We start from the raw sequence: 26,882 nt of genomic DNA on the forward strand, positions 1-26,882 counted from the left end.
CATTTAAAAAAAAATTTTTTAAAGTTATTTGCAAAAAATGTAAAACAATGCCACTCTTATTTTTGTTTTTTTAATATAGTTATTTTTACATGAAAAGAAGTTATGTTAACATGTAATGCTTTTTTTAATGAATTAAATTTTTTTAAATTTCTCAGTTTTTGCTAATTTCTCAGTTTTTTTTACTGTATTATGCTAATACAGTAAATATCAGTAAATAGCTCTTTGAGATCCTCAATAATTTGTAAGAGTATAAAAGGGGTACTGAGACCAAAAAAATATTGAGAACCACTTTCCTAGACCTTCCTATATATACTTTACCAATAAATGCTTTTAATTTTCTAATTACTACTGAAGAGATGTTGCTGCCGTACAGATAATTTCAGAAATTCTTCTTGATAAGAACAAAAAAAGTCTACAATCTTTAGCAAAAGAATTCATTTAAATAATAAAATCATTTGTTAGATCTTCCCCCCAAAAAACCAATAACAATGTCAAAACTACAGTGCTAGCTAATACACCACTATCTATAAGCTTTGGATATGAGTTTATGATCAGTTGTATGTCTGTAATCTTCCAATAATTCCTATACCAGAGACAGGGCTCTTTGAGAAGCCTACTCAGCAACTGTTCTATCACGGAATAATCCTGATTCCCAAATCACAACAGGACTAATCAAGATGCTCATAAGCAATTCTCTGTACCACACTCTTAACATTTCCAAAATGAAAACTTTTGTTTCATCTAAACAGTTCAGTATTTCTATTGCTTCTGAGAAATACATAAAGATTGACATCAAACTCCCATTTGGAGTTTGTCTTACTTACATTGTCAGTAAATTGTAGTAGATATAGCAATCCATGCAGTTATTAGAAACCTTTAGGATGTATGGTAATGGTAGTTTTTGAAAATAGGCTAAAGAAACACCTTTGGAAAATAGTTTTTCAGGCAACTGAAAGCAATAATAGGTAACTTATTATAAACTGCATTTATGGTTTAGTCTAAAATGGAGATGAAAACCATATTTTTAAAACTGTAATATTTGTTACAGTTAAGGGCCCTAAGTCAACAGCTGTCAAAATCAAGTCCTTTAACTCTAGGCTACTGCAATAGCCAAGGAATGCGATGACCAAGGACCTTAAGTAGAAAAGCACTTACAGGCTAGAAAGAAATGGTGCTCCTTAGGTATTTATTAATTCAACACATATTTATTAAATTGTCTATGCTTGCAAGACCCTGAGCAAGCTAAGAAGCTCATAATTTGATGGGAAGACAATTCCACTGGGGCAAGTATACATAAATGCAGACGCTAGCTACTCCACAGACAGAATGAAAAGTTCTGAGAGGTGCTAGAAAAGAAAGGAAAAGGAAAGGATGTCTTCTAACAGAAGGGATCAGGAAACATACATCCTGGCAAAGAAGGCATATAATGTAGACCCTAAACATATAGAAGATTTCAACAAGTAACCAATGGGAGTGAAAAGCAACACAAGAGAAAAAAGCATACATTCAAGAAATAGCAAGTATAAAATAGCTTCCACAGAACTTGTGATGGACTCCATGAAGAGACCAGACTGGAAAATTAGGTTGGAAGCAAAAAAGACGGATTTATATGACAAGATAAGCAATCTGGGACTCTTTTTAATAGGCAAAGGAAAGCCACTGAAACATTTTCAAAGTCATTGGAAGATTTACCACTGGGACGCAAATCATCGGATGGTACTTTAATGATACTGTGGATTGAACAAAGTAGAAACAAGAACAGTTAGTACACTATCAGACCAGTTCAGGGAATAATAAGAGCTTGATCTGGGATAGACGGTAGGAAAATGAAGATACAAGACATGCTGCAACCTACTCACTAATAATTTACTTAGTTTTAAATGTTTCAAAACCTTAATTTACCACACAAAACAAGGCCAGCGTCCACATTATTTCCATTAAAAACCATTCACATCACAGAAAATATTCCAGCATATTCAAGTGTGCATCCTTTATAAAAAGCTGTTAGGCATAACCAACCATAATCTACATTAAGGTTACAACATGGGTAATAAAGAAGAGCACATGCATATTTCCAATATTCTGAATAGAATCTCTGTATGCAAAATTTTATCCAAGGATGATCATTTTAAAACTCAAAAGTTTATTTCTATGTAATGCACAAAGTTTGGATCAGAATTTTATATACAACCTTGTAAGACCCACATCACTATTACAATAGTCAACTTTTTTCAAAATCATTTTTGGACAACTCGGCAGATATTTTTCTGAGGCCCATATTTTTCAAACATTAGTGCCTTCTTCATTTTCTCCCCTCCTCCCCACTCACCTCTCCGCCCAACAAATTCCCTTTGTATGTCTGCAAGGCAAGATACTAGGATACAGTATGATTCTGAGGCAGTGTGAATATATAATTCTTATAACAGAAATCTAGAATTATTAACTTTACTTTTTACAAGAGGAACCAATGATGTACTAAATTTCCATTTACATGAATGACAAATGCATCTAATAGAAAGGATGCTTTACCGTTAAGGGGAAACAAAGGGGAAAATACACACAATAGATGGGTGGCAAATCTTACAAACTTTGCAAAACACTGAAAAGCTGCATCTGGATTGCAGTCACAATTACAAAAGCAAATAAAGAAGGCTCCAAAATGAAGGGAAAAGAGAAAAATTCTAAGGAATCATTAAGAGTAAAAAAGGTTGATTTAATATTAGTTTTTATATAGCATCATTCAACACTCTAATTGGAAAAAAAACAAAGGATAATTTACTGCTCACAAGAACACAAGAAATAATTTCTATATACATTCTACAACAGTTATACCTCATTACACTTGCATGGGCTCCAAATCCTTTCAAAGGTTCCAGAAATATACAGTCTTATAATGACTGAGGTTCCCCAATGACACATGATTTATATTGTAAGCTTAGCTATGACACATTTTTAAAAGACATAATCAAGTCATCCTAAACAAAAATAAGGACTCACAAAGGCCCTCTACTTATTCAAAATCATTATGTAAAGCACTATCTATAACTGCAAAAAAGGGTTTGAAAATCTGACAATTAATAATGATAAAACGAGGTTAGACTTTAAAGAAAAAAAATGACCCAACTTTTCCATTTTCTCTTCCTTTTCCTTTCCTACCAGATACACAAAATGTCTGTAAGGGTCTCAGACAAAGCTCTGAACTAAAAATACAGTATATGTATAGTTTACATTATGTGTATTTGAACCTATAACATAGATGTACACATCACATATATTCACACACAAAAAAGAAGGTTCCTCCTTTTTTTGCTCTAAGAATTGAAGTTACATTAAACCCTAGCCCATAAATTAAATTACCATAAATTAAAGAGTAATAAAATAACTGCACGCAGATCTCTCTAAGCGACTATATTCCGAGAAGAAAAACCTCAGGCTAAGACCATGACTGAATAAAAACGCCCAATCCCTGAAAATCACTAACCAGCATTTGGTTTCTGTAAGAGAAAAAAAAAAAGGGGGAGGGGGGTCTTAAAATGAATTATCACATAGGCAACCCAGTTTCAGAAGTTAACGAAGGTAGAACACAACGAATCAAATAAGACGAACGTATGAAACGACAAGCTTTAAAGAATTTCCCTAAAGGGAAAGGCTGACTTCAAGGCTCGGATATAAAGCATCCTATGCAGGTAGAAGATCTTTAAGGGGGGGGGGGGGGGGGGAGAAGGACCGGGGGGTGCACAACAAAAACCTGAACGACACGCATAGGCAAAAAGAAGTAAAAGAAACGAGTCTCTCCTCCCACCCCCACTCCAGCCCCCACCCCCACCCTCGCAGGACAATAGGATCGGGGTCCTAACTGCAAACTTTAAACGGGTATACCAGAAGCAGTTTTACTGCAGCTCTAACTGCAAATCTGCCCCTCATCCCAAACCTAGAGCTCCCAGGAACACTTCTGCCCTGAAAACATCACTAAGGTCTTGTTATATACCAATCAGACCCATCACAAGATTCTTTTTCTCTCCCAAGTACCTGGAGGATCCATTTCAATATAAAATATCAGTTCTGTCGAATAGGGCATCATCACCTCCCTCCAGTCTGCGTCATCGCGGTCCATACTCCACACCGTATTGTACATCGCGCTGTCAGGGGCAGGTCGTCAGGAAATATATAGAAAGCATATATATATATATTTTTTTTTATCTGATATTTAAAAATCTAAAAATATAGATCTATAAAAGTCCCACACGGAAATGCACTTCGGGGTTTCCAACGGCCGGTACAAGTCCAGCCAACTACCGGGACGAGGACGGGGTCCTCCCCCACTTTCCTCTTACAGCACCCAGCAAGATGCCCCCCGAACTTTCAATCTACGGGCTTTTTCTCCTCAGAGAGGTAAAGAGAGGCTTGGGGGGGCAGGAGGGCTGAGGTGTTAGAAAGCTGCTTCCCAAAAATTCTTTCCACACGGTCGCTCTCCGAAGAGAAAAGCTCCCACTGCCTCCAAATCTTTCCTCGGCAGCCACTTTTGTGTCCTTCGAGGGAGGGAGAACGAAAAGGGGGGAAAAAGAACGCGCTGGGAGAAAGGTGAGGAAGTGACAAAGGAAGGCATAAAAAGGGAGTAGGTATTGCGTTCAAGTTTCGGGGTCCCACTGGTCTGCAGAGAGCGATCCCCTCAGGGGCCGGGACTCGGGCTCCGTTCCAGTCAGGCTCGGAACCGAAGCTGCCGCAGCCTCGGGATGGGGGCCCGTCGGAAAGTCCAGCTAGTTCTGCCCGGCTGGCCGCTCCCGCTGGGCTGCAAGCAAGCCCGCCTGTGCCGGCTCCCCTCACGCTCTGCCCTGACTCCAGCCACTAGAGTTTCATTTTAACGGCGCGGAGGGGGACACCCTCCCCCGCCTCACGCTCCCCCGCTGAGGCGCCACCCAACCGCACCCGGCAGGGGGGACAGGCAACATAACTACTGTTCCTCCCCTCTATTCCGACTCGAAGTACTGGGGATTCCATCAGGTGCCTGAGAAATTGTACAGAAAACCGCCCTTCATCTCGACTTTCAACTCTCCCCAACGATCTCTGGGCTTCGGCTTCTTAATCATCGATCCTCTCTTCCCCCCAGCCTCAATCAAAATGGTACAGTCCGGGCGCTGGCCGCACGCCAGGAGTCAGTGCCGGGAGCACGCGAGCCAGGCCGGGGGGAAGCTGCGAGAGAAAAGGAGGGGGTAGAAAGAAACGATAAGGTGCGTGGTGATTGGCTGAGCCGGGTTGCCGGAGCCCGGAGCCTGCGTCTTTTGTCTGCCTTGCTCCAGCGAAGGAGCGGGAGACGGCTGCGCGCCCCAAGTACGCCAATCAGGATCCAGCCGGCGCTGGCCGGTAAGGCGGCGATTGGTCGAAGCCCAGTTACTAAGCGGGACAAAGGCAGAAGGGGGAAAGAAAAGAAGAGGAGGAAAAAAAAAAAAGAAAGAAAGAAAGAAAGCAAGCGCAAACGGCGGTTACTGACAGGCTGGGCGAGTGCTCAGGGGCTCTGGCTGCCCGGAGACAGGCGGGGCTCCCGCTGAGGCTGGGACGGGCCGGACGAGTTGGGGAGGTGGGGGGGGGGAGGGAGACGGGCTGGCGCAAGACACCTCTGCCCGGAGATTGGCCGCGGAGGAGGGGAGCGGACGGAGAGGGGCGCCTGCTGTCACCTGGAGAGACTTGGGCTCCTCCGGTCCTTAGGAGGTCCCCGGGCAGAATCCCTCCCCACAGACCTCTTCACTGTGCTCGGCAGCCCCCACTCCTCGCGATAAGTTGCCATATAAAGAAAAGGTCCCCCAAACCCACTTGCAGGACTGTTACCACTCCGTGAGATGAGATGCCCATGCCCCCCTGTAGCTTTCCCAGGCAGCTACCGGAACCCAATCCCGGCTTCTCCCCTTGAGCGGTTAGGCTTTTCTTAAGGAGGTATTTCGCAGTTCCTCTGCGCTTCCCACGCAAGGACTTTTGAACTCAGAGGTAACTCCCCACACCTGAAATAAATAGTGAGGAGCCACAGCAGGCCCCTCAGCTCGAGTGCTCACGGCAGAAAACATGCCTTGAAATTACAGTGCGTCTGTGATTTAAAACAAATCACAGGTGTTAGAATCCCCAGCCAAAAAGGCTTTATTCTGTTTCCCTGACAGACCCCCTTCCACATACACCGAGTCCCTTCCCCAAACTTAAAACTATGATAGACTATGAAAAACTGTGACTATTTCCATGCATTTCAGAGACAGCTAAATAACTTGCTGGGGAACACTGAATAGCCAAAAGCAGATTTGTGTCTCCTAAAGGTTATGCTTGGAATTGCCATCCTGCATACCGTACAATACAGTCTGGGGAGGCCAAAAACTGTTCCATTTCCTCTTTACACAGGAGTAACAAAGCCCATTGTGTTTGGGTTGACAACCCGCTTTAAGCCCTAGCAAAACCTCCTACCCTGAATGGCTCTGCTATATTGATTCATTCCTGTCGAAAAGTTGCCACGTTTCACCCTCTACCTCCTAAAGTGATTCTGCCTTCCCTAACGGTGCTCTAAGTTGAGACAGTTCCCGGAAGCAGTCAAAATATGTATAGGCTCTGTATAGAGTCTTGGATTAAAAAAGGGCTAGTAAGACTAAATGGACAAGGTTGAACTGACAAAAGACATCAAGATTCTTACATGCTTTCTTTTTCACATTTCTGAAATCCCAAACATGATTCAGAAGCCAGATCAACTTTGGGGCAGGGCATGTTGTTAATTTGAATGTCCTGAACCATTTCTCTAGGTAGAAGATACTGGAAGATCAACTCTAATTTGTGGCTGGCTTCCCAGCAGTCTCTTTACTTCACCATATCTGGGAGCCAGAAGTACTCACATGTGATAACTCAAAAGGCAGAACAATCAGTCAAGGGCAAGTTGGTTTATTTTTGTTCACGGGTGTCCCTGTGCATTCCCAAACAAAATGAAGGTGAAGAGAGGAAGTGTGGAAAAGATAATGGCTTTCAGATGTCCACAGCAGTTTTTGCCTGGACCATTTTTCATCATTTAGTGGTGGGGTTTCAGTTTCTAACATGCAGAGCAATCACCCAGCCTTTCCCACAGCTAAGACTTTGCGAGATGTAGTAAAGCAGCACAGTGTATAATCTGGTCCTCAACACTGGCACACAGAGTAAGGCTTGATTCAACCTTGCCACCTAAAATTATATGCTCCAACTATCCAACAAATAAAGCTTTGAATAGGAGACCTCCAAAAAATAACAGTGATGCAAGAAGCAACGATGAATCAAGGGGAAACACATTTCCTTTGGATGGGCTTGAATCAGTGCCCTGTCATGGTGGGAAGTGCCTGTCATATGATGCTGGCCTTACTTTCCTTCAGTTGAGAAATAAAAGTGAGGTTCTGACTGCATGTCATCAAACCGCCTCAGGCTCTTTGGCAAAGGTAGAGAATGTTAGCTCTGGTGTCCTGGACCGTTTCCATCCTGGAGAATTATATTTGGCCTGGGCGTGGATTAAATTCAGCTCTAAGAGCTCAAACTCCTGGGTCACAACCTGCTACTTTGGGATTTTTTTTTCCCCTTTGCCTCCCTCCTTTCTTTTTTTAATTTAAAGTAGTCTTAGATAAATCACAAAATCTGTATGCCTTTATTTATATATAGGAGATTTATATGAAATAGGAGATTGCCTTCAGATTTATACAAGCTTCTTAGCTTATTCTGAAACACTAAGAATGAAAACAAAAATGCCACTTAACTACTTAGAATTAATAGTACCTTTCTGTAACTCCAAATAGATAGGGTGTCCTTCACTTTTCACCCTGGTATGGTCTTGCTATCAAACTGTTCAAATATGCTCCATTTCCCCCTCTTTATTTCAGAGATGGATGAAATATTTCTCTTGTGCACTGAATATAGGGTATGATCTCAGAGCTCTCTGTGCCAGCAGAATCAGCCTGGAACTCAGCCAAAAGTTCTTCGTGATTAAAGGTGCCATCTGAGCACACAATATTTTTTTAAAAGCCTTGCTAAATGGAAACACACTTTTATTATTTTTTTAACGTCACTAGCTTTAACACCAGGACTGACTTGAGCCTTTAGGGAAGGATCACAGGCCTCAATCCCTCTCTTCTTTCCCCCTGCCCTCTCATCATGTTTCTTGGTCAAATATCTTATGATAAGGCCAAGTCCATACAGCTAAATAAACTCAATAAATGGAGTTCCAAGACAACTCCACAAATCATCAGTTGCAGATTCAAGGACCTCCTGAACCACATGCCTTGTAAGTTGGGATACAGCAAGATTTGATGGTAAAGTTTGCCTTTATTTATTTTTTTTTTAGCTTATTTTTTGTAATCTCTACACCCTATGTGGGGCTCAAACTCACAACCCTGAGATCAAGAGTTGCGTGCTGTTCCAAGAGAGAGCCAGCCAGGTGCCCAGGAAAGTTTGGCTTTATAATGCAAACAATGCTAGTGTATCTTCTAGAAAGACCTCTCACTTGAGAATTGATAGTCATCTCTTGAGATGGTAGTGTCTACAATCATGATTTTCCATTTTTTTCAGAATGGTATTCCTTTACTTGCTTTTGCAATTTTTTACCTCTCTTGTACATCCCAAACTATGTGATGGGGATTAAGGAGTGCGCTTGTGGTGATGTAGGTAAGTGTTGAATCACTATATTGTACACCTGAAACTAATATTACACTGTATGTTAACTAACTGCAATTTAAATAAAACTTTTTTTAAAAAGGAAAGAAAAAAGAAAATCTCTGATACTGTTAATTACATCATCCCAAGGCACTGAAAAATTGTAACATTGGATGAATAAATGGTCTTCATGGAAGTGGCATTGCTCCAGATGCTGCTAAACTCCTGGGCTTAGGGGGCACTGTTAGAGGGCTTCCTCAGACCCCTCAGCACATGATAACGATCTTCTCCGCCTCCCTCACCCTACTTTGGGTCCTCCCACAGGTTTAGGGGTCACAAAAAATCAGATCTCTCTCTAGCCTAACATGCTCCCCTCTTTTTGTCATCTGCCCTTCCAGCAACACAGGGGTCACCTGGATGATCCGCATGCTGCTGCCCTAAACTTCCCCTCCATCAAGGCAACAGCTTTCAGCTCAGCTCTCACCAGGAGAGAGAGAGCAAATGAGATCCAAATGACAGGAACAATAGTCTAGGCTGTTTGACAAGGGCAGGGCACAAACAGGGCAGGCAGCTGGTGAGTTCTGTTACCTCATTTAATCTCCATAACCCTGAGGAAGAGGGTTGTATTTTTATTCTCATTTTACAGATGAGGAAATTGAGACCCAGAGCAGTGAGGGGACTTGTTCAAAGCCACTCAGGTACTTAGTAGCAGAGCCAGTATTAGAGCCCCAGGTCCCAACAGCCAGGTAAGTACCTTTTCCACTGTACCACAGCTTGCCTCTCCTTTTCATTCACTTGGCAAGTGTTAATGGATGCTTCTAAACGCTGGGGATACAAAAATGAATAAGACAGAGTGTCTAACATTGAGTCCAGAGCTCACAGAGGAGGGGCCAACAAAGGAATAAATAATTATAGGCATGTAAGGCTATAATAGAGAAATTGACAAAGTGCTATGTGAGCCTCCAAAACAGTGATGATCTCTTCCCACATGCAGGTAATAACATCAAGGAGGTGACATTTGAGCTGTCCCAAACTTATATACACCTGCTTTAAACATTTGGTCTGTTTGTTTCTGTTTTCCAAATCTGTAGCATTAGCTCCAAGCCTGAAAACGTTTCAGTGAAAGCTGACCCAAATATCAGGTCACCAAAGAGTCCCTCATCATCTTTGATCAGATTGCAACAACCTCCTCATAATCTCCCTGTCTTGTCCTCCTCCTGCCCATACTCTGCACAGAATGATGGCTCTAAAAAATCTGAACATACTTCTTCCTTGCACAAACCCTGCCGTGATTCCTTTTGCCTGTAGGCTAAATTTTGAATCTCTCAGACTGGCATTCAAGGCTTTGATGATCTAGCCCCTGTCTACCTCTTCCATCTCTTCTCACACAGTTCTATCCTGTCACTCCTAAGACTAATCATACTGAAGTACTGAAGTCCTCAGAACAGGAGAAATTTCTCCTCACAAAACACACTCCACTGTCAAGTGGCAAACTCCCACTTCCATGCATCTGATCGTGCAGACTCTGCTTATGCAGCCCCCTGTACCAGCCTCTGCACAGCCCTTGGCACACCATGTTCAAAGTGTCTTTTTCTAGATCTATCTCTCCCCCACCATGAGGGAGATCTTCATGGGTGGAGAACGTGTTCTTGAATCATTAGTGCCAAATATCAGGCCTGGCACACAGTGGGTAGCCAGTGAATGTTCTTTGAGCAAATAAACAAAAATTGTAGAAACTAAACTCTCTAAGAAGTTTCTGGGGCAGTCTAAGTTCAGGTTACCCTGATAATCAGAAAGGATTAGGTCTTCAGCTGATTCCCGTTTATTTAAGAGGACAAAAAGAAAATTTAAAAATTGTACAGTTTTTGGTTACAGAAATCCAAGAGACAGATAGTGACCCTTCTCTCCTGCTGGCTGCCTCTAGGGTCTTCACCACAGACACTCAGTTCTGCTGCTCTTTTATTTTATCAGCTGTGAATTGTTTGCAAAATTCCAAGCAGCTTGTAGGAAATTCAGGAAAACTCAGCAGTGAGAAGAGAAGCTGGTTTCACTTTCCAACCCAGCTCATTTCTGAAATGTAACACCATATAGGGTTTTTAAAGTATGCTCACTTCCTGTGGCCATGATTTCAATAGTTTGGAACAATTTGCAGTTCGTGCCTCCCTTCTGGAATGTACAATAATTACCCTATAATTCCACAGGTCTCAAATCTAAACTGTCTTATATGTTTCATTGTTAGAGGGCAAAATCAGTCCAGTTCCTGTTTTGGACATTTTGGTTTAAAAAATTTTTTTTAATCAACAACTAATAGCATTTTTCTTTGCTTCTATGAACAATAAAGTCACAAGCATCCTCTAGAAGTATTTTATAAAATCGATATGTTAAAACAAGGCCTCCTGCATCCTCCTCTGACACATTTACGGGAGCATCATCCTTGAAATCTGAGAAAATGATGCAGCCTCTGGGGCTTAAGGATCACCACTGAGTAAGAAAAGTACAAGTATAGAATGTGAAAGACCTCATCATTTATATCTTCAGCTCTGGGAATTTGAAAAATGATACACCCACAGTGAAATTCTTGTCATTCAAGGATAGGGACTACCTTGTGCTCTGCTCATCTTATGCTTCTTGCAAAGGAGGCACTCAGTGAGGATCACTGTTATTCCCCAAAATCATTCAGGATCGTGTTTCTCCCCTCTTGATGCCAATTTGTGAAATTCTAAATTAGGTAATGTTGGGGCTAAGTAAAGGTACCTAAGGTGCTGGGGGTATGTATTCAAAATCAACATCTTTTCTTATTGTAAACAAAAAAAAATGTAATTGGTCATCACATACACCAAGTGTGTAATATGGTAGTTACACTTAAAGTAGATTTATCAAATGTTAAAGATAGAAGGGAAGAACTCTCCAAAATGACAAGCCCTTTCAGTTCAGTTCAACCAGACCCTTCATGGGCTAGACCTTGTGCTGAGTGCTCAGTAAAACACTATTCCTGTCCTTGATGAGCCCACCACTGAGTAAGAGGCTCAAGTGAAAAAGCAATAACAGTTTCATTGACCCCTATGCTTTCAAACTGGCTAACTCCCTGAGGCTGTAAGATCAGGGCAAGATAGCATCCTTTATTTACCCTCTCCATCAGGTTTCCTCTCCAACAAGTTCACTCTGTTTCCTAGCCTCTTCCTGACCTCCTGGACTTCTGAGTCTTAACTACACACTCCTCACTGATTCTGTACTTATAGCATGGACTGCTGGCTTGTGTTCCCTAACCACAACTCAAATCTGTTCCTTGTCTTCTTTTTCAGGACAATGGAGAAATCTGGCCCATTATCCTACCCTAACACAGGGCCTGTGGTTGGTGTTTCTCCTGAGTTCCCCCAGAAATCTGCAAACAAGAACCAGACAATACTATACCCATGAACCGCTCTCTCTTTGAAATCTCAACTCTAATGATGCTACTCTCTGACCTTCCTCCACCTCTTTTTTTTTTCAAGCACAGACATGAGGGAAAATAATTACCATCTAATACCACTGTAGTGAGTTGAACAGTGGCCCCCAAAAATGATATATACAAATCCTAACCCTTCAGAAGCTCTGAATGTGACCTTATTTAGGAAAAGTGTCTTTGCAGATATAAATTAAAGATTTTGAGACAAGGAGCTCCTGGGTGGCTCACTTAGTTGAGCATCAGACTCTTGATTTCGGCTCAGGTGATGATCACACGGTTCATGGGATTGAGCCATGTGTCAGGCTCATGCTGAGTGTGGAGCCAGCTTGAGATTCTCTCTCTAACCCTCTGCCCCTCCCCAATTGGCTCACACACTCTTTACAATAAAATTAAAAATAAAAAAAGATTTTGAGGGGCACCTGGGTGGCTCAGTCAATTAAGCTTCCAACTTTTGGTTTCAGCTCAGGTCATGATCTCATGATTCATGAGTTCCAGCCTCGCATTGGGCTCTGTGCTGACATTACAGAGGCTGCTTGGGATTTTCTGCCTCCCTCTCTCCCTGACTCCCGCGCCCCCACCCCCCCCCACCCCCGCACACACTCTCTCTGAAAAAAATAAATGAACTTTAAAAAATGAAAAATAAATAAAAAAAGATTTTGAGATGAGAGCATCCTGGATTTAGGTGGGCCCTAGATCCAAAGGCAGGTGTCCTTATAATGAAAGGCAGAGGGGGCGCCTGGGTGGTTCAGTCAGTTGACCATCCAACTCTTGATTTCGGCTTGGGTCATGATCTCTCAGTTGGTGGGATCAAGCCCCATGTCGGGCTCTGAGATGCCAGTGGGGAGGCTGCTTGGGATTCTCCCTCTCCCTCTCTGCCCCACCCCTGCGTGAGCATACACGCACGTGCTCTCTCTCTCTCAAAATAAATAAATAAACTTAAAAACAAACAAACAAACAAAAAAAGAAAGGCAGAGGAAGGTTTGAGACACAGACACAGAGGGGAAGGCAAGATGAAGACAAAGGCAGAGATTGGAGGGATACATCTACAAGCCAATAAACACCAACAATTGCCTACAATCAGACTTTCAGACTTCTAACTTCCAAAACTGTGAGAGGATATCTGTTGCTTTAAGCCACCTGGTTTGTGGTAACTCATTATGGCTGCCCTAGGAAACTAATACACCCACCATAATTTAATTTTTTAAAACATTTTAATATCAAGATGTAGGGAGAATATAATTTCAAAATAAAAGAGCATCTTTCCCAGATAACTCTAAGTCACCTTAAACTAAACATGGTGCTGAAACTGATGAAATTTTGTCATAGACTAGCTCCAGTACTAGAAACCACAGTCCCAACCCCAAGGTAGATATTTGTAACCATTTTCTCCCAGTTCCTTTAACTGTGCCTCCCTTCTGTCCTTCCAAAGAAGTCATCCTGCCAAAGCCAAATCCCAGACCAAAACAAGAGTCCTCCGTCTGCTCTTATACACAGGCAGCTAGGCTTTGGTAAAGAAAAACCAAATTTACCGACTTCACTCTGGGCTGATCTCTGGTGATAACTGGGATTCCTTTTGCTTATCCTGGATCTGCTTCCTCTGACATTCCAACCCTTCACTCCTCATCTCAAATGACTGCCCTCCATCCTCAGATCAGTAAATTTGAGCTGGCCTTTTACTCCACAGAGACCAACAGGCATAATGCCTTCCACCCCTTAAATCCCCTCCAGAGCCTATAAACTGGACCCATCCTTGCTTCCTCCTCTCTGAGGAGGCCTGTCTTTCCTCCAGTAGAAAGTTGATCACCCATTCTGGCCTCTGGATGCCACCCTCTTTAGCCTCCTAAAGTAACATTCTTGTCCATCTCCTATCTATCCAAATGCCTACTTTTGGATGTCCCCAAAATACCTCCAAAATCATCATATCTTAACTCCTTTTCTAGTTAGATGACAGGACCAGAAATACGGGCCAACAGAGAGAACAGCACGTGTAAAGGCCCAGAAGAGAGCATATGTCTCTTAAAGGCACTGAAAATTGTGCAGGCTGGTCTAAGATTGAAGAAGATGGTGAGCGATGAAGCTACAAGGTAAGCATAAAGAGTCTTGTAAACCAAGATAAGGCATGTGTGCTCAAAGCAAGGGAGAAAGGGGGTAAGGCATTGGACATTAAAGAGTTAAGCAGAGAAGTGGCACAGTCAGATTTGCACCTGAGAATCATCATAGATTGCATAGTAAACGGGGCAGACTCTGGGGGCATCTGGGTGGCTCAGTAGGTTAAGTGCCGACTCTTGATTTCAGCTCAGGTCAAGATCTCATGGTCATATGGGAGATCTTGTTGGGTTCTAAGCTGGGCGCTGGGCATGGAGCCTGCTTAAGGTTTGCACATGCTCTCCTTCACTCTCGGAAGGAAGAAAGAAAGAAAAGAAAAGGAAAAGAGAAGAGAAGAGAAGAGAAGAGAAGAGAAGAGAAGAGAAGAGAAGAGAAGAGAAGAGAAGAGAAGAAAAGAAAAGAAGAGAAAAAGGAAGAAAAGAAGATAAAGGGGCAGACTCTAAAAACATTTGAAGACAAAATACTATTGAAACAATGTAGGCAAAAAGGTGGAGAGCCCTGTGTATATCTGAGAGACATTTAGAGGATAGAAAAGGCCACACTTGATGAATGATTAGGTAACCAGTATATCCCTATTCTAAAAAATAGATCACTGCAGGGGTGCCTGGGTGGCTCAGTCAGTTGAGTGTCTGACTTCGGCTCAGGTAATGATCTTACAGCTCGTGAGTTGGACCTCGCATTGGGCTCTGTGCTGACAGCTTGGAGACTGGAGCCTGATTCAGACTCTGTGTCTCCCTCTCTCTCTGCCCTTAACCCACTCTTATTCTGTCTCTGTATGTCTCAAAAATAAATAAACATTAAAAAAAATTTTTTTTAAATAGATCACTGCAAAATGAGATTACAACCTTTCTGGTTGAGAACCTTTCCCTTTATTGGTAGTATTCTCCTCTGCTTCTGCAGATGATTCACTCACTACCAGGACTCCATTGGGTGGATCAACCAGCCCCAAGAGCACTGTTTATGGGTTAAGACCTAAGGGTGTGAGTGGATTAATGACCCAGGGTGGTTGGTCAATTGCCTCATTTTAATGGACACCTTTTAATACCTCTGCCCAGTTCACCATGATATTCTTCTTCCCAATTTGTACATGACCTGCTTGCCCCTGTCCATAGTTGATGGGACACAGGCTGAATCAAAGTTTCTTTCATAAGTATTTTGGGGCATCTGGGTGGCTCAGTCGGTTAAGCATCCAACTTCAGCTCAGGTCATGATCTCACGGTTCATGAGTTTGAGCCCCTCATTGGCCTCTGTGCTGACAGTTCAGAGCCTAGAGCCTGCTTCGGGTTCTGTGTCCCCCTCTCTCTCTGCCCCTCCCCTGCTTGTGTTCTCTCTCTCTCAAAAATAAACATTAAAAAAATTTTTTTTAAGTATTTAGAATAATACCTCAAACAGGGACTGGTCTCTCCAGGGGTCTAGACCTATAGCATAGAATCTCTGGAGCTGACTGTGGCCACTCTACTATGAGAGCTGAGTTCAAAGGAAATCAGTGTTCAGAAAGTGAAGAAAAATGAAGGAAATGCTCTGAAAGGGGTAGGGATGAGGAATGGAACGCAAGCAATGGTCAATCTCTTGAGTCTGTGGCTCCCTAATACCCAGCTTTGTCCCTGTCCCTGTTACAGGCTTACCTGTAACCTTTGCAGGGCCCAGAGCAAGAATGTAAATGGAGGCTCACGTAAAATATGTCAAAATACTTGAAAGTTATAAATCAAGTTAACAAACAATTAAATAAAATATATTAAATCATCTTATCTTGACAAATATACTTTCATACAAAGGTTCTGGAAGACCTTTTTTTGGAAGACCAGTTCAAATTCAGGATTCATGGGTCCTTAGAGTTCTGACAGATACAACATGGTAGTTGGGAGAGAGCAGACTCCCATCTCTTCCCACCCCTGGTTTCACCCTGCACTGTGAAGAGGGCCCTTGTGCATATGTCCAAGCCTCTCCCATCGATCCACAAACAGCTATCCCTTTACCACCCCTGTGGTCTAAAGGTATTGACACTGACATTCCTGTCTATCCTTAGGAGAACAGATCCATGGAAAAGGCCCAATGCAGATCTTGAAACAAGTTTCTTGCGGTCATTTGGGCACAATTCCAAGAGTATGATTAAGAAGAGGGAAGTAAGGGCTCTGGATGAATAAATTTCCTTGACTCCACTGATTTCTCATTGTCTGAGGCTAGGGGGGCTTAGAGCCCTTTAGATCCTGTCCTGGGCCTCCTCTTTCCCAGGTCTATTAGGGGTTCCTTGTATGAATTCTTTGTTTAAACAGGGTCTGACTAGATACTACTACTTGCAACCCAAGAATCCTAACTAAGGCCATTACCTTTATCCTCTGAACCACTGTCCAGTTTTCTCACTCCTTCCCGAAGGGGCCTGTAGTAGTGCCTGAGAGGGCTTTCTCATGAACCCTAATGCTTACCAAGTGGGCCAGAAACAGGGAAGCAGCTCTTTTCATAGGTTCTCCCACCAGTGGTAAGTTATTTTGATCAATCTCTGTGACTTCCTCTCCCTCTTTCAGGTCATACATTATACTTCCAGTTAGCCACTTTGAGTTTAATGGGCAGCCCCAAATCCTAAAACAGCATTGTATTTCATTCTTGTCTTTTCTGGCACCACACTCAACATCATATTAGAGTTTATGGGCCTCGCCTCCCATCTGATTTGGGAGTCCTCCAAAATGGGAAGGGTGTTCAAATGCTAGGCAGCCAAAAATGTCAAATTTCTGTATAACCCCATTAATCAGGACTTGAAGCCATCTCCTTTGGAGGATGCTCTTGTCCTCTCCCTTGGGAAACTTTGAGCATTGTCTTTGGGGACAACCCCCATACACATATACTTGGCTTGGATCCTACCCATCACTTCTCTCTCCAAACTCTACATTCATAGTTAGGGTAGTAATGATTTGCTCTGGACTATACAGTCAAATGCTACCATAATAAGCATGGTACCCAAGGCTTCCTGATAGACCTCTTTCAAATCCTGACTCTCAGTGGCCTAAGTATAGCTAGTGAAGAGAAAGCACCAGCCTGCTCACAGGCCTATAATAGCCAGTTGCCAGAAGCAACTAGCCTAGCACTGGGAAACAAATGAGCAAGTGAGGTGTATGTAGTCTAATACCTGACTCATGTGCTCTGTCTCAGAACTTACCTGTGATTTCCCACTTTTGATCCAGGAACTCTTTTTTTTTTTTTTTTTAAGTTTATTTATTTTGATAGAATGTGAGCAAGGGAGGGGCAGAGAGAGAGAATCCCAAGCAGGCTCGGCACTATCAGCTCAGAGCCCAATGCAGGGCTCTAACTCACAAACTGTGAGATCATGACCTGAGCCAAAACGCTTAACCAAATGCTCCACCCAGGCACCTGCCCCAGGAATTCTTTTTTTAATAGTGTTGTACCTCACTATTAGACAAAGTAACTTGACATCCCTGGAAGCAAAGTTAACAAAACTATAAACTCTCTCTCATCTTCATTTTTCTAACATAGTACCTACTCTGATGCCCTTAAAATTGATATCAATGCAGGTGATCAATTGCTAGGACAAGCCTGAACTGAGTAGCTCACCAAGGTTACCAAGGCCATGGACTCCAGCAAGGGGTCAAGGGAGTGAGAGAATTGATTTCCTTCTGGATTTTAAGCTGACTTCTAAATTGGTGCTCTGGGTCTGTCTTGATAATGCCGAGTTAGAAAACAAAAGATGTGTGTAGCCCTGGAAGAATTTTTCATAAACATTGTGAATATTACTAGTTTTCCATATTTGATAGGGTGGGACTAGTTATTAATAATGGATATCTTCTCATGGCCTGTGTTTATCCCCATGTGATATTACATGCCATCCTCTTTTATTGAGATAAAAAAAAAATGACTCAAGTTGTAAAATCTCCCACATGGTCTAGTATCACCATTGTAATAGCATGACTTTTTTAGGTATAAGTGACAGAAAACTAACTTAAACCAAATAAAAGCATAGTCTTACTTGACAAACAGCTAAGTAAAGGTGCTCAAACAACATTATCAGGAACCAGATTCATTCTCATTTCTCATTCCCTCTGATGTTTCCCCAGGTGGTGCCAAGGATAGTCTCCAGCAGCTGCAGGCTACATTCCATCTGCTTAACAACCCCATCCAGCAGAGTGCAAGTTTCTCCACAGAATTGTGGAAAAATTCTGGGGGTTAAGTCTCATTGGCCTAGCGTGGGTCACATGCTCACGCCTGAACCAATCACGAGTCCAGTAAGATGGAATGTTCTAATTGGATGGGCCTAGGTCATGTGGCACCCTTAGAAGCAGAGCATGAGATCAGCTGCACCCAAGCTACATAGATTGAGAACTGGGGAGGAGGGGCATTTTCTCAGAGAAAATATGGGCAGACCAAAAACACTTTACTGTTGAAGAGCCACTGTTTATGCTTTCTCAAGGTTTTGGAGAATTTACATATGTGTGTATATGCATAATGAATATATAAATATTACATATAAATGAGTAAATAAAACACTTCAGATAAATTCACATGACCAATCATGTTCTCCAGTAACCTCTGAGCAGTAACAGGAGTTACTGAAATGACCATCCCTTCATTTTGGTAGACCTACACAAAATAGATAAAATCCACCCTGTTTATGTCCTCCACAGTCATAGGGATTTTATAATACCTGCTCTGACATCCAATGCTGGAAACAATGGACTCCATAGGAAGTGGCTAAGCCATCCTGTATAAGGAACACAGTGTGCTGGACTATTTTGGACTGTCTATTCAGAGCCAAGAAATACACACAAACCCAGATCCTACATGATTTTTTTTTCTTCACTATAACAAAAGGAAATCTATGGGGTATGAACCCCAAAGATGATGCAGTTAATCAGTAGGTCTTCAAAATGATCTAAAAAATCATCCATCTCAGACAACATAGGCTTCGTGCACTGTTTTCTAAAGAGCCTGGGTTTCCAACCTCTAGCTTTCATTACTTACCCTCAGCCCAGTCAGTCTCCATTCTTGGAGAGGGAAAACTGTTCCTTAAAGCTTTAAGATAGAGGACCCAGAGTGGAAGCAGACAAGTTGGGAATTTTTTGGCTCTTCCTTGCCTTGATTTTCCTATGGCTTCCACATCTGAATGAGGGTAGAACATCCCAGATGCTCTGTCCCTGCATACTTCTGATAAACACTTTAAAGAGTCTAGACTTGATCCCTACCAATATACCTAACTCTCCTGAACACTGTGAGGGTCCAACATATAACTATAGATTTTTCACCTCTTCCCTTATCTCCATAAGAACTGGAGCCCCACAATCAGTACTAAAACCACATCTGACCCATTTGATTTCTGTCATGGAGGGTGGCTTGGGTGCTTGCTACTTGTGAATTCACCATCAAACAGAATTTATGACTTGATGCTTTTCTTGGCTGCCCCTCTTCCTAGGATTCTGCCTCCAGATGACAAAGATGGGATCTTCTAGGAGGCCTTGAGCCTCCTGTTTTGAGGGTTGAAAATAGCTCAAACTCCAAGAACATCTTCACTTCCTCTTTCCTTGATGCTCTTCAGCTTTAGGAATGCTATAGCCAGGATTTCTTCTTGGCCAAGAGCTCCTTCACCTCCAACTTCCTCCAGTGTTCTGCCTTTCAGAGGCTCAGAAGTGTCCATTATGATACCCTTTCTCTAAACCTATAGGGCCATCATTAGTGCTTTCATCTGTCCCATTTAGTCCTCATGTATGGTAGTCATTGGAGTCTTTGCTTGATATCTACAACCACCTCAGATGATTGAGTTTCCTTTACTCCAAGACTTGAGCTGCCTCCCATCCTCCTTTTCCCATGTTAGTTGGAAGAATCTAAAAGACCACTGTGAGTCTGGCAGCTGGAATTTTCCCCAAAGCCTTACCCTGGGACAACCCTAGTCCTTGCCTGTTACACAGGGGACCTGATTCCTACTGTTTGGATCTTTGGCTCCTATTTCCTCTACCTTCTATAAGAGTGTCTCCGCCCCCAATTCAAAAGCAGGTATCTCTTGTCACACTCTCTGATAGAGCAGAGGGGAAAAAATCTGAGCAACTCTGTGGTTATAAACCCTCCAAACTGCTCAATTGGTTGGAACATTCAGTACTCGACCAACTGACACTGAAGCCTTGGTAGCCTTGAAAATGTCCCTGTCACTCAGACGTTCTGCTATCACTGCTCCACATCGGGTATCCACCACTCACAGCATCTCAGCAATGTGCCCAACCAAGAACACACTTTCCTCATGCCAGGGGTGGCCTTCCTCAAAAATACTCCCAACTTTTGGATCCTCATAAACCTCTGTATTAACCAAATTGAGTTTCCTTTCACCCATCTCCAGTCACTAGGCCAATAATTCTGGTGGCAGCTGGGGCTCTTTCATTAGAGGAGAACTTGTAATCATATCCAAGACTGAAACTCTGTTCCCTATTATTTCCCCGAGACTGCAAACTAGTTAACATCTTTAGCAAACTTGAGGAGGGCTGTGTTCTCACCGCTCCTGAAGACCTCTTTGGGCCCTCTTTATCTGCTCAAAGACCTAACAGAAGTTCACACAGCCTCTTCAATTTCAGGTTTTTCATGGTTCTTTTTGAATCTCACAATTCATAGAGGCTTCTAGAAGTCTATATCTACCTCCGTGTGCAATTTTCTAGTGTTATCTTGGTCACTGTCCTAAACATTTAGTTGGCTTTATCTTTAGTAGTGATGAGTCCATGGTACAGATATAAACTTAAGTTAGATAAAAAGATACACAGATACAGATATACAGTAGCATGTAGAAATCCCAGATAGAACCCCCAAAGCATAACCCACATGTCTTCAGGTCATTTGCCTGTAAAAAAAAAATGAGATTATATTATTTAATAACTTTTTATACCAAAAGGTATAAACACCCATTTCCCTACTTATGGGAATTAACCCCACCTCAAAATGTCTTTCAGCTATTTCTGAGGGTCTCTCCAGGGCCCCTTGAGTCCTCAAGAATAAGTTCAAAAGCTAGTCATCTTGCCACCATACTTTTTCAGCTTTCGTGGCAGATGACTCCCAGGAGTCTCCAATAGTGGCCACAAGCAGGGACCCATTCTGGCCTCCAGGAGAAACAATGCATTCTATCTTGGCTGTTGCCACCTTTGCTGAAGGTGCTGGAATCTACTCTCTCGAGGCTGGTATGACTTACTACTGCTGTCCTGATGCCACCTACCTTCCTCTTTCTCTCCTTCCCATTATGTTAGTTTCCTAAGATCTGGGTTATACAGCTTTACTCTCCCCGATATCTCGTTAGAATTGGATGTGGGAGTTGAGGAGGAAGGAAGAATGAGGGATACCTGTGCTCCCCTACCACTCAATCTTCACAGAGAGTGTACTATCACTACTTTGCAATTATTCCATCACGTGTCTGTTTTTCTCTCTAGACCATAAACTCCTTATTTACCACAGTGCATGACTTACATTAGGCTCCTAGTCAGTGCTCACTGACTGAACAGAATACGATGGTAGCTGTACATGCAAAGTACTATGAGGTCACAGAGGAAGAAACAATTAACTTTCCCTGGAGAGGATGCAAAAAGCAGTACTTAAAGCTTGGTCTTGAAGGATAAATAAGCGTTCAAGAGGCAGATGAGAAAAAGGAAGAATAGAGGCTAAAGTGCTATAAGTCACCAAATAGCATAGCAAACAAGACAGAAGTTTATTTGTCTGTCATGGAATAGTCTGGAGGTAGGCAAGTAGTCCAGGTCGAGTAGGACACTCTATCCAAATGCCCGGCTAAAAACTCAGGGAAATCCTATTACTCAAAGGAATGGGAGAATGGATCCAGCCCCACATTCTGACTTGAGAGGACAGACTATGCAAATCTCAAGAAAAGAACAGCTTGTTTGGAGAACAGAAAAGTTCAGGATGCCTGGAAAGTGGAGTGTGAGGGGCAGAAGAGCGGGAGATGAGGAGGAGGCACAGTGGTTTGATTGTGAAGGTCCACTATCTATCTCTTGCCTATCTTCTTGCCCATCTCCCCACACACACTCAGTCCTTTACATCAGCTTTGGTCTTTTCCCTGTCAGAGTCAGAGAGGTCTCAGGGAACCTCTATGTGGAATATTCTTTATCCCAGATCTTTACTGTAACCTTTCATCATTCAGGTCTCAGCTCAAATGTCACCTCCTCAAAGTGGCCTTCCATGAAGATGCTAGTCTAGCCAAAGTTGTTCCCTCCACATCAGCTTTTATTCCATTACTCTATTTTCATTTATTACTATCATTTAACAAACCTGAAATAATGTTGCTTATTTTTGTTTATTGACTATATCTCCAGATAGAAAGTAAATTCTATGAAGTCAGATATATGGTTTGTATTTCTATATAACCAATACCTAGAACACTGCTCCATAAATGTTTAACGAATGCACTTAGTTTAATTCCTTTGTTTTTTCTAAGTTTACTTATTTATTTTGAGAGAGAGAGAAAGAAAGCAGGAGAGGGCAGGGAGAGAGAGGGAAAGAGAGAGAGAATCCCAAGCAGGCTCCACACTATCAGCACAGAGCCCAACATGGGGCTCAGTCTCACAAACCATAAGATCATGACCTGAGCAGAAATCAAGAGTTGAATGGGTAACCAACTGAGCCACCCAGGTGTCCCTCCTTTGTTATTTTTAATTGTGACTTAGAGAAGCTATGGGATTTGCTTGAAGCCAAAGGTATCTCAGTGTCCTCTCAGTGCCCTTACATGTCTGAGTCACCAACTCTGTCACCCACTCTGTCACCCTCCAACTTTGACCCAAGATTCCCACCAAAATAATTGTTTTGGGTTTTAAGTATTTCATAATCTTGAATGTGTTCAGCATGCCAGAACACTTATCAGATACATAATTGTTCCAAAAGAATTCACCTTTAGGAATTTTATTTAAAATGTGAGATTAGACAGTTTGGTGTTAGCAAAATTAGCATTGACACATAGATCAATGAAACAGAATAGTGATCACAGAAATAGTCCCACACATATAAGCTCATTAACTTTTGACAAAAGTACAAAGGCAATTCAATGGAAAAAGGATAATCTTTTCAACAATGGTGCTAGAACAATTAGAGGTCCACACACCAAAAAAAAATTTAAAAAAAGAACCCCAACACACACCTCACACCTTATATAAAAATTAACTCAAAATGGATAACAGGGGCTCCTGGGTAGTTCAGTTGGTTAAACGTCCGAATTTGGCTTAGGTCATGATCTCACAGCTTGTGGGTTCGAGCCCCACATCAGGCTCTCTGCTCTCAGCACAGAGTCCTCTTCAGATCCTCTGTCTCCCTCTCTCTGCTCCTACCCCACTTGCACTCTCTGTCTCTCAAAAATAAATAAACATTTTTAAAAAATGGATCATAGGGGCGCCTGGGTGGCGCAGTCGGTTAACCGTCCGACTTCAGCCAGGTCACGATCTCGCGGTCCGTGAGTTCGAGCCCCGCGTCAGGCTCTGGGCTGATGGCTCGGAGCCTGGAGCCTGTTTCCGATTCTGTGTCTCCCTCTCTCTCTGCCCCTCCCCCGTTCATGCTCTGTCTCTCTCTGTCCCAAAAATAAATAAACATTGAAAAAAAAAATTTAAAAAAAAAAAAAAAAATGGATCATAGACCTAAATGTAAAACCTAAAACTGTAACATTTCTAGAATAAACATAAGAGAAAATCTTTGTGACCTTGGGTGAGACAAAGACTTCTTAGAAATGACATAAAGTACAATCTATAAAATTAGAAAATTGATAAACTAGACTTCCTCAAAATTAAAATTTTCTGCTTGCAAAGGATAATGTTGAGAAAAAAAGAAAAGAGAAAATATTGGGAAATCACTTACCCAACAAAGGTCTTATATCTAAAGATTTCTTTCTTTCTTTCTTTCTTTCTTTCTTTCTTTCTTTCTTTCTTTTTTTTTTTTTTTTTTTTTTGATGTTTATTTTTGAGAGAAAGAGAACACGCAAGTTGGGGAGGGTCAGAGAGACAGAGAGAGACAGAGACAGAGGATCCAAAGCAGGCTCTGTGCTGACAGCAGTGAGCCAGATGTGGGGCTCAAACTCACAAACTGCAAGATCATGACCTGAGCTGAATTCACTCAACCGACTGAGCCACCTATGTGCCCCAAGGTCTTATATCTAGAGTACATAAAGAACTTAGCAATAAGAAGGGTGCTGGGGGGGTCTCAGTTGGTTAAGCATCCCACTCTTTTTTTAATTTTTTTTTTTACATTTATTTATTTTTGAGAGACAGAGCACAAGTCGGGGAGGGGCAGAGAGAGAAGGAGACACAATCTGAAGCAGGGACCAGGCTCCGAGCTGTCAGCACAGAGCCCAACACAGGGATTGAACTCACAAACTGTGAGATCATGACCTGAGCCGAAGTCGGACTCTTAACCAACTGAGTCACCCAGGCGCCCTGTGTCCCACTCTTGATTTCAGCTCAGGTCATGATCTCATGGTGGTGAGATTGAGCCCCGCATCGGGTTCCACGCTAACAGCCCAGAGCCTGCTTGGGATACTTTCTCTCTTTCTCTCAAAACTAACTAACAAACAAACAAACATTAAAAAAAAGAATTTAAGGTACCTGGGTGGCTCAGTTGGTTAAGCATCCAACTTCAGGTCAGGTTCGTGAGTTGGATCCCCGCATCAGGCTCTGTGCTGACAGCTCAGAGCCTGGAGCCTACTTTGGATTCTACGTCTCCCTCTCTCTCTGCCCCTCTCCTGCTCGCACTCTGTCTCTCTCTTTCTCAAAAAAATAAAATAAAATAAATTTTTAAAATGTAAAAAAACTTTAAAAAAAGAAGTTGGGGCGCCTGGGTGGCTCAGTCGGTTAAGCGGCCGACTTTGGCTCAGGTCATGATCTTGCGGTCCATGGGTTCAAGCTCCGTGTCGGGCTCTGTGCTGACAGCTCAGAGCCTGGAGCCTGTTTCAGATTCTGTGTCTCCCTCTCTCTCTGACCCTCCCCCGTTCATGCTCTCTCTCTCTCTGTCTCAAAAATAAATAAACGTTAAAAACATTTTTTTAAATAAAATAAAATAAAAATAAAAAAAGAAGTTAGTAATAAGAAAACAAACCACTTCATTAAAAATGAGCAAAATTATTAACACTTCACCAAAGAAGATATGCAGATAGCACATAAAATGATGCTCAACATCATTAACCATTAGAGAAAGGCAAATTAAAACCACAATGAGACACCACTCCACACCTATTAGAATGGCTACAAAGAAAAACAACCCTAATAATACTGAGGGCTGGTGAGAATATGGAGCAGATGAAACTCTCTTACATGGTCAGTGTAAATTTAAAATTGTACAGCAATGGGGTGCCTGGGTGGCTCAGTCGGTTAAGCGCCTGACTTTGGCTCAGGTCATGATCTCGCAGTTTGTGAGTTTGAGCCCCATGTCCAGCTCTGTGCTGACAGCTCAGAGCCTGGAGCCTGGTTTGGATTCTGTGTCTCCCTCTCTCTCTGCCCCTCCCCTAATCACCCTCTGTCTCTGCCTCTGTCTCTCTCTCTATCTCTCAAAAATAAACATTTAAAAAATTTAAAAAAATAAAAATTAAAAAAGATAAAATGGTACAGCCACTTTGGAAAACAGTTTAACACTTTATTATAAAATTAAACATACAATTATCATATGACCCATAAATTCCACTCCTAGGTACTTACCTAAGAAAAATGAAGATTTACATTCACACAAAAACCTGCACACAAATGTGTAAAGCAGCTTCATCATAATCACAAAAAACTGGAAACACAAATATCTTTTAACTGGTGAGTAGACAAACTGGTATATCCATATAGACAAATACTACTCAGCAATAAGAAAGAATAAATTACTGATACACTCAACAACCTAAATGAACGTCAAATGCATTACACTGGGTAAAAGAAGCCAAACTCAAGGGGCATCTGGGTGGCTCAGTTGGTTAAGCAACCAACTTCGGCTCAGACCATGATCTTGCGGTTTGTGAGTTCAAGCCCCACATCGGGCTCTCTGCTGTCAGCACAGAGCCTGCTTTGGATTCTCTGTCCTCCTGCCCTGGCCTCCCCCACTCTCTCGCAAAAATAAATAAACATTTAAAAAAAGAAGAGACCAAACTCAAAAGGCGACTTGCTGTATGATTCTATTTATATGTTGTTCAGAAAAATATAAAATTATAGGAACAGAAAATAATGACTACCAAGAACTGGGATGAAGGGAGGTATTGACTATAAAAGGGTAGTACGAGAGACATTTTTCTGGATAATAGAACTGTTCTGTATCTTGAGAGCTTGTTTGGAGGTTCTAGCACAGGAGCTCAGCTACTCGTATACTCTTGACCAAAAATCTGTCCTCCTCTATTGGGGAAGGTTGTCCTCTTCCACTGAGTGTGCAGCTTCTGGAGGGATGCACCTGGAGCAGTGAGGGTGGAAGGGGACACCCGCCAAGCTACCCAGATCAGCCAAATCAACCCTGGAGATAAATGGGGTGACAGATGTCGCAGCCAGATCATCCTAACATCCAAGAACTGCTCTGTATCTTGACTGTAGTGGTGGTTAGATGGCTGTATACGATTGTTTAAACCAATGATTCTCAACTGGGAGCAATTCTGCTCCTTAGGAGACATTTGGCAAGGGCTAGAAACATTTTTACTTACCACAACTCAAAGGGAGAGGGGATGCTATTGGCACCTTTGGGTAGAGGCCAGGGATGCTGCTAAACATTCTACAAGACA

At 42.3% G+C, this 26,882-nt stretch overlaps 1 protein-coding gene across 5 annotated transcripts in view; it reads right to left on the reverse strand.

Annotated features, from left to right (window-relative positions):
• The window catches only part of LOC101093286 (phosphatidylinositol 3-kinase regulatory subunit gamma), a 157,164-nt gene extending 138,893 nt beyond the window's left edge, over positions 1-18,271 (reverse strand). The window contains exons 1-2 of one of the 5 annotated variants that reach the window (XM_045035743.1): positions 5,809-5,827; positions 4,030-4,139 (exon numbers count right to left, since the gene is read on the reverse strand). In XM_045035743.1, the coding sequence (XP_044891678.1) occupies positions 4,030-4,135 (106 nt within the window). In that variant the 5' untranslated portion in view covers positions 4,136-4,139; positions 5,809-5,827. Of the gene's footprint in view, positions 1-4,029; positions 4,140-4,926; positions 5,116-5,672; positions 5,692-5,808; positions 5,828-18,158 lie in introns of those variants that run through there. The other 4 variants (XM_045035741.1, XM_045035742.1, XM_045035744.1 and 1 more) reach the window with 4 other exon arrangements.
• Between the last annotated feature and the right edge of the window lie 8,611 nt (positions 18,272-26,882).

Source organism: Felis catus, chromosome C1 (assembly GCF_018350175.1).
Source record: "Felis catus isolate Fca126 chromosome C1, F.catus_Fca126_mat1.0, whole genome shotgun sequence".
NCBI lineage: Eukaryota > Metazoa > Chordata > Mammalia > Carnivora > Felidae > Felis > Felis catus.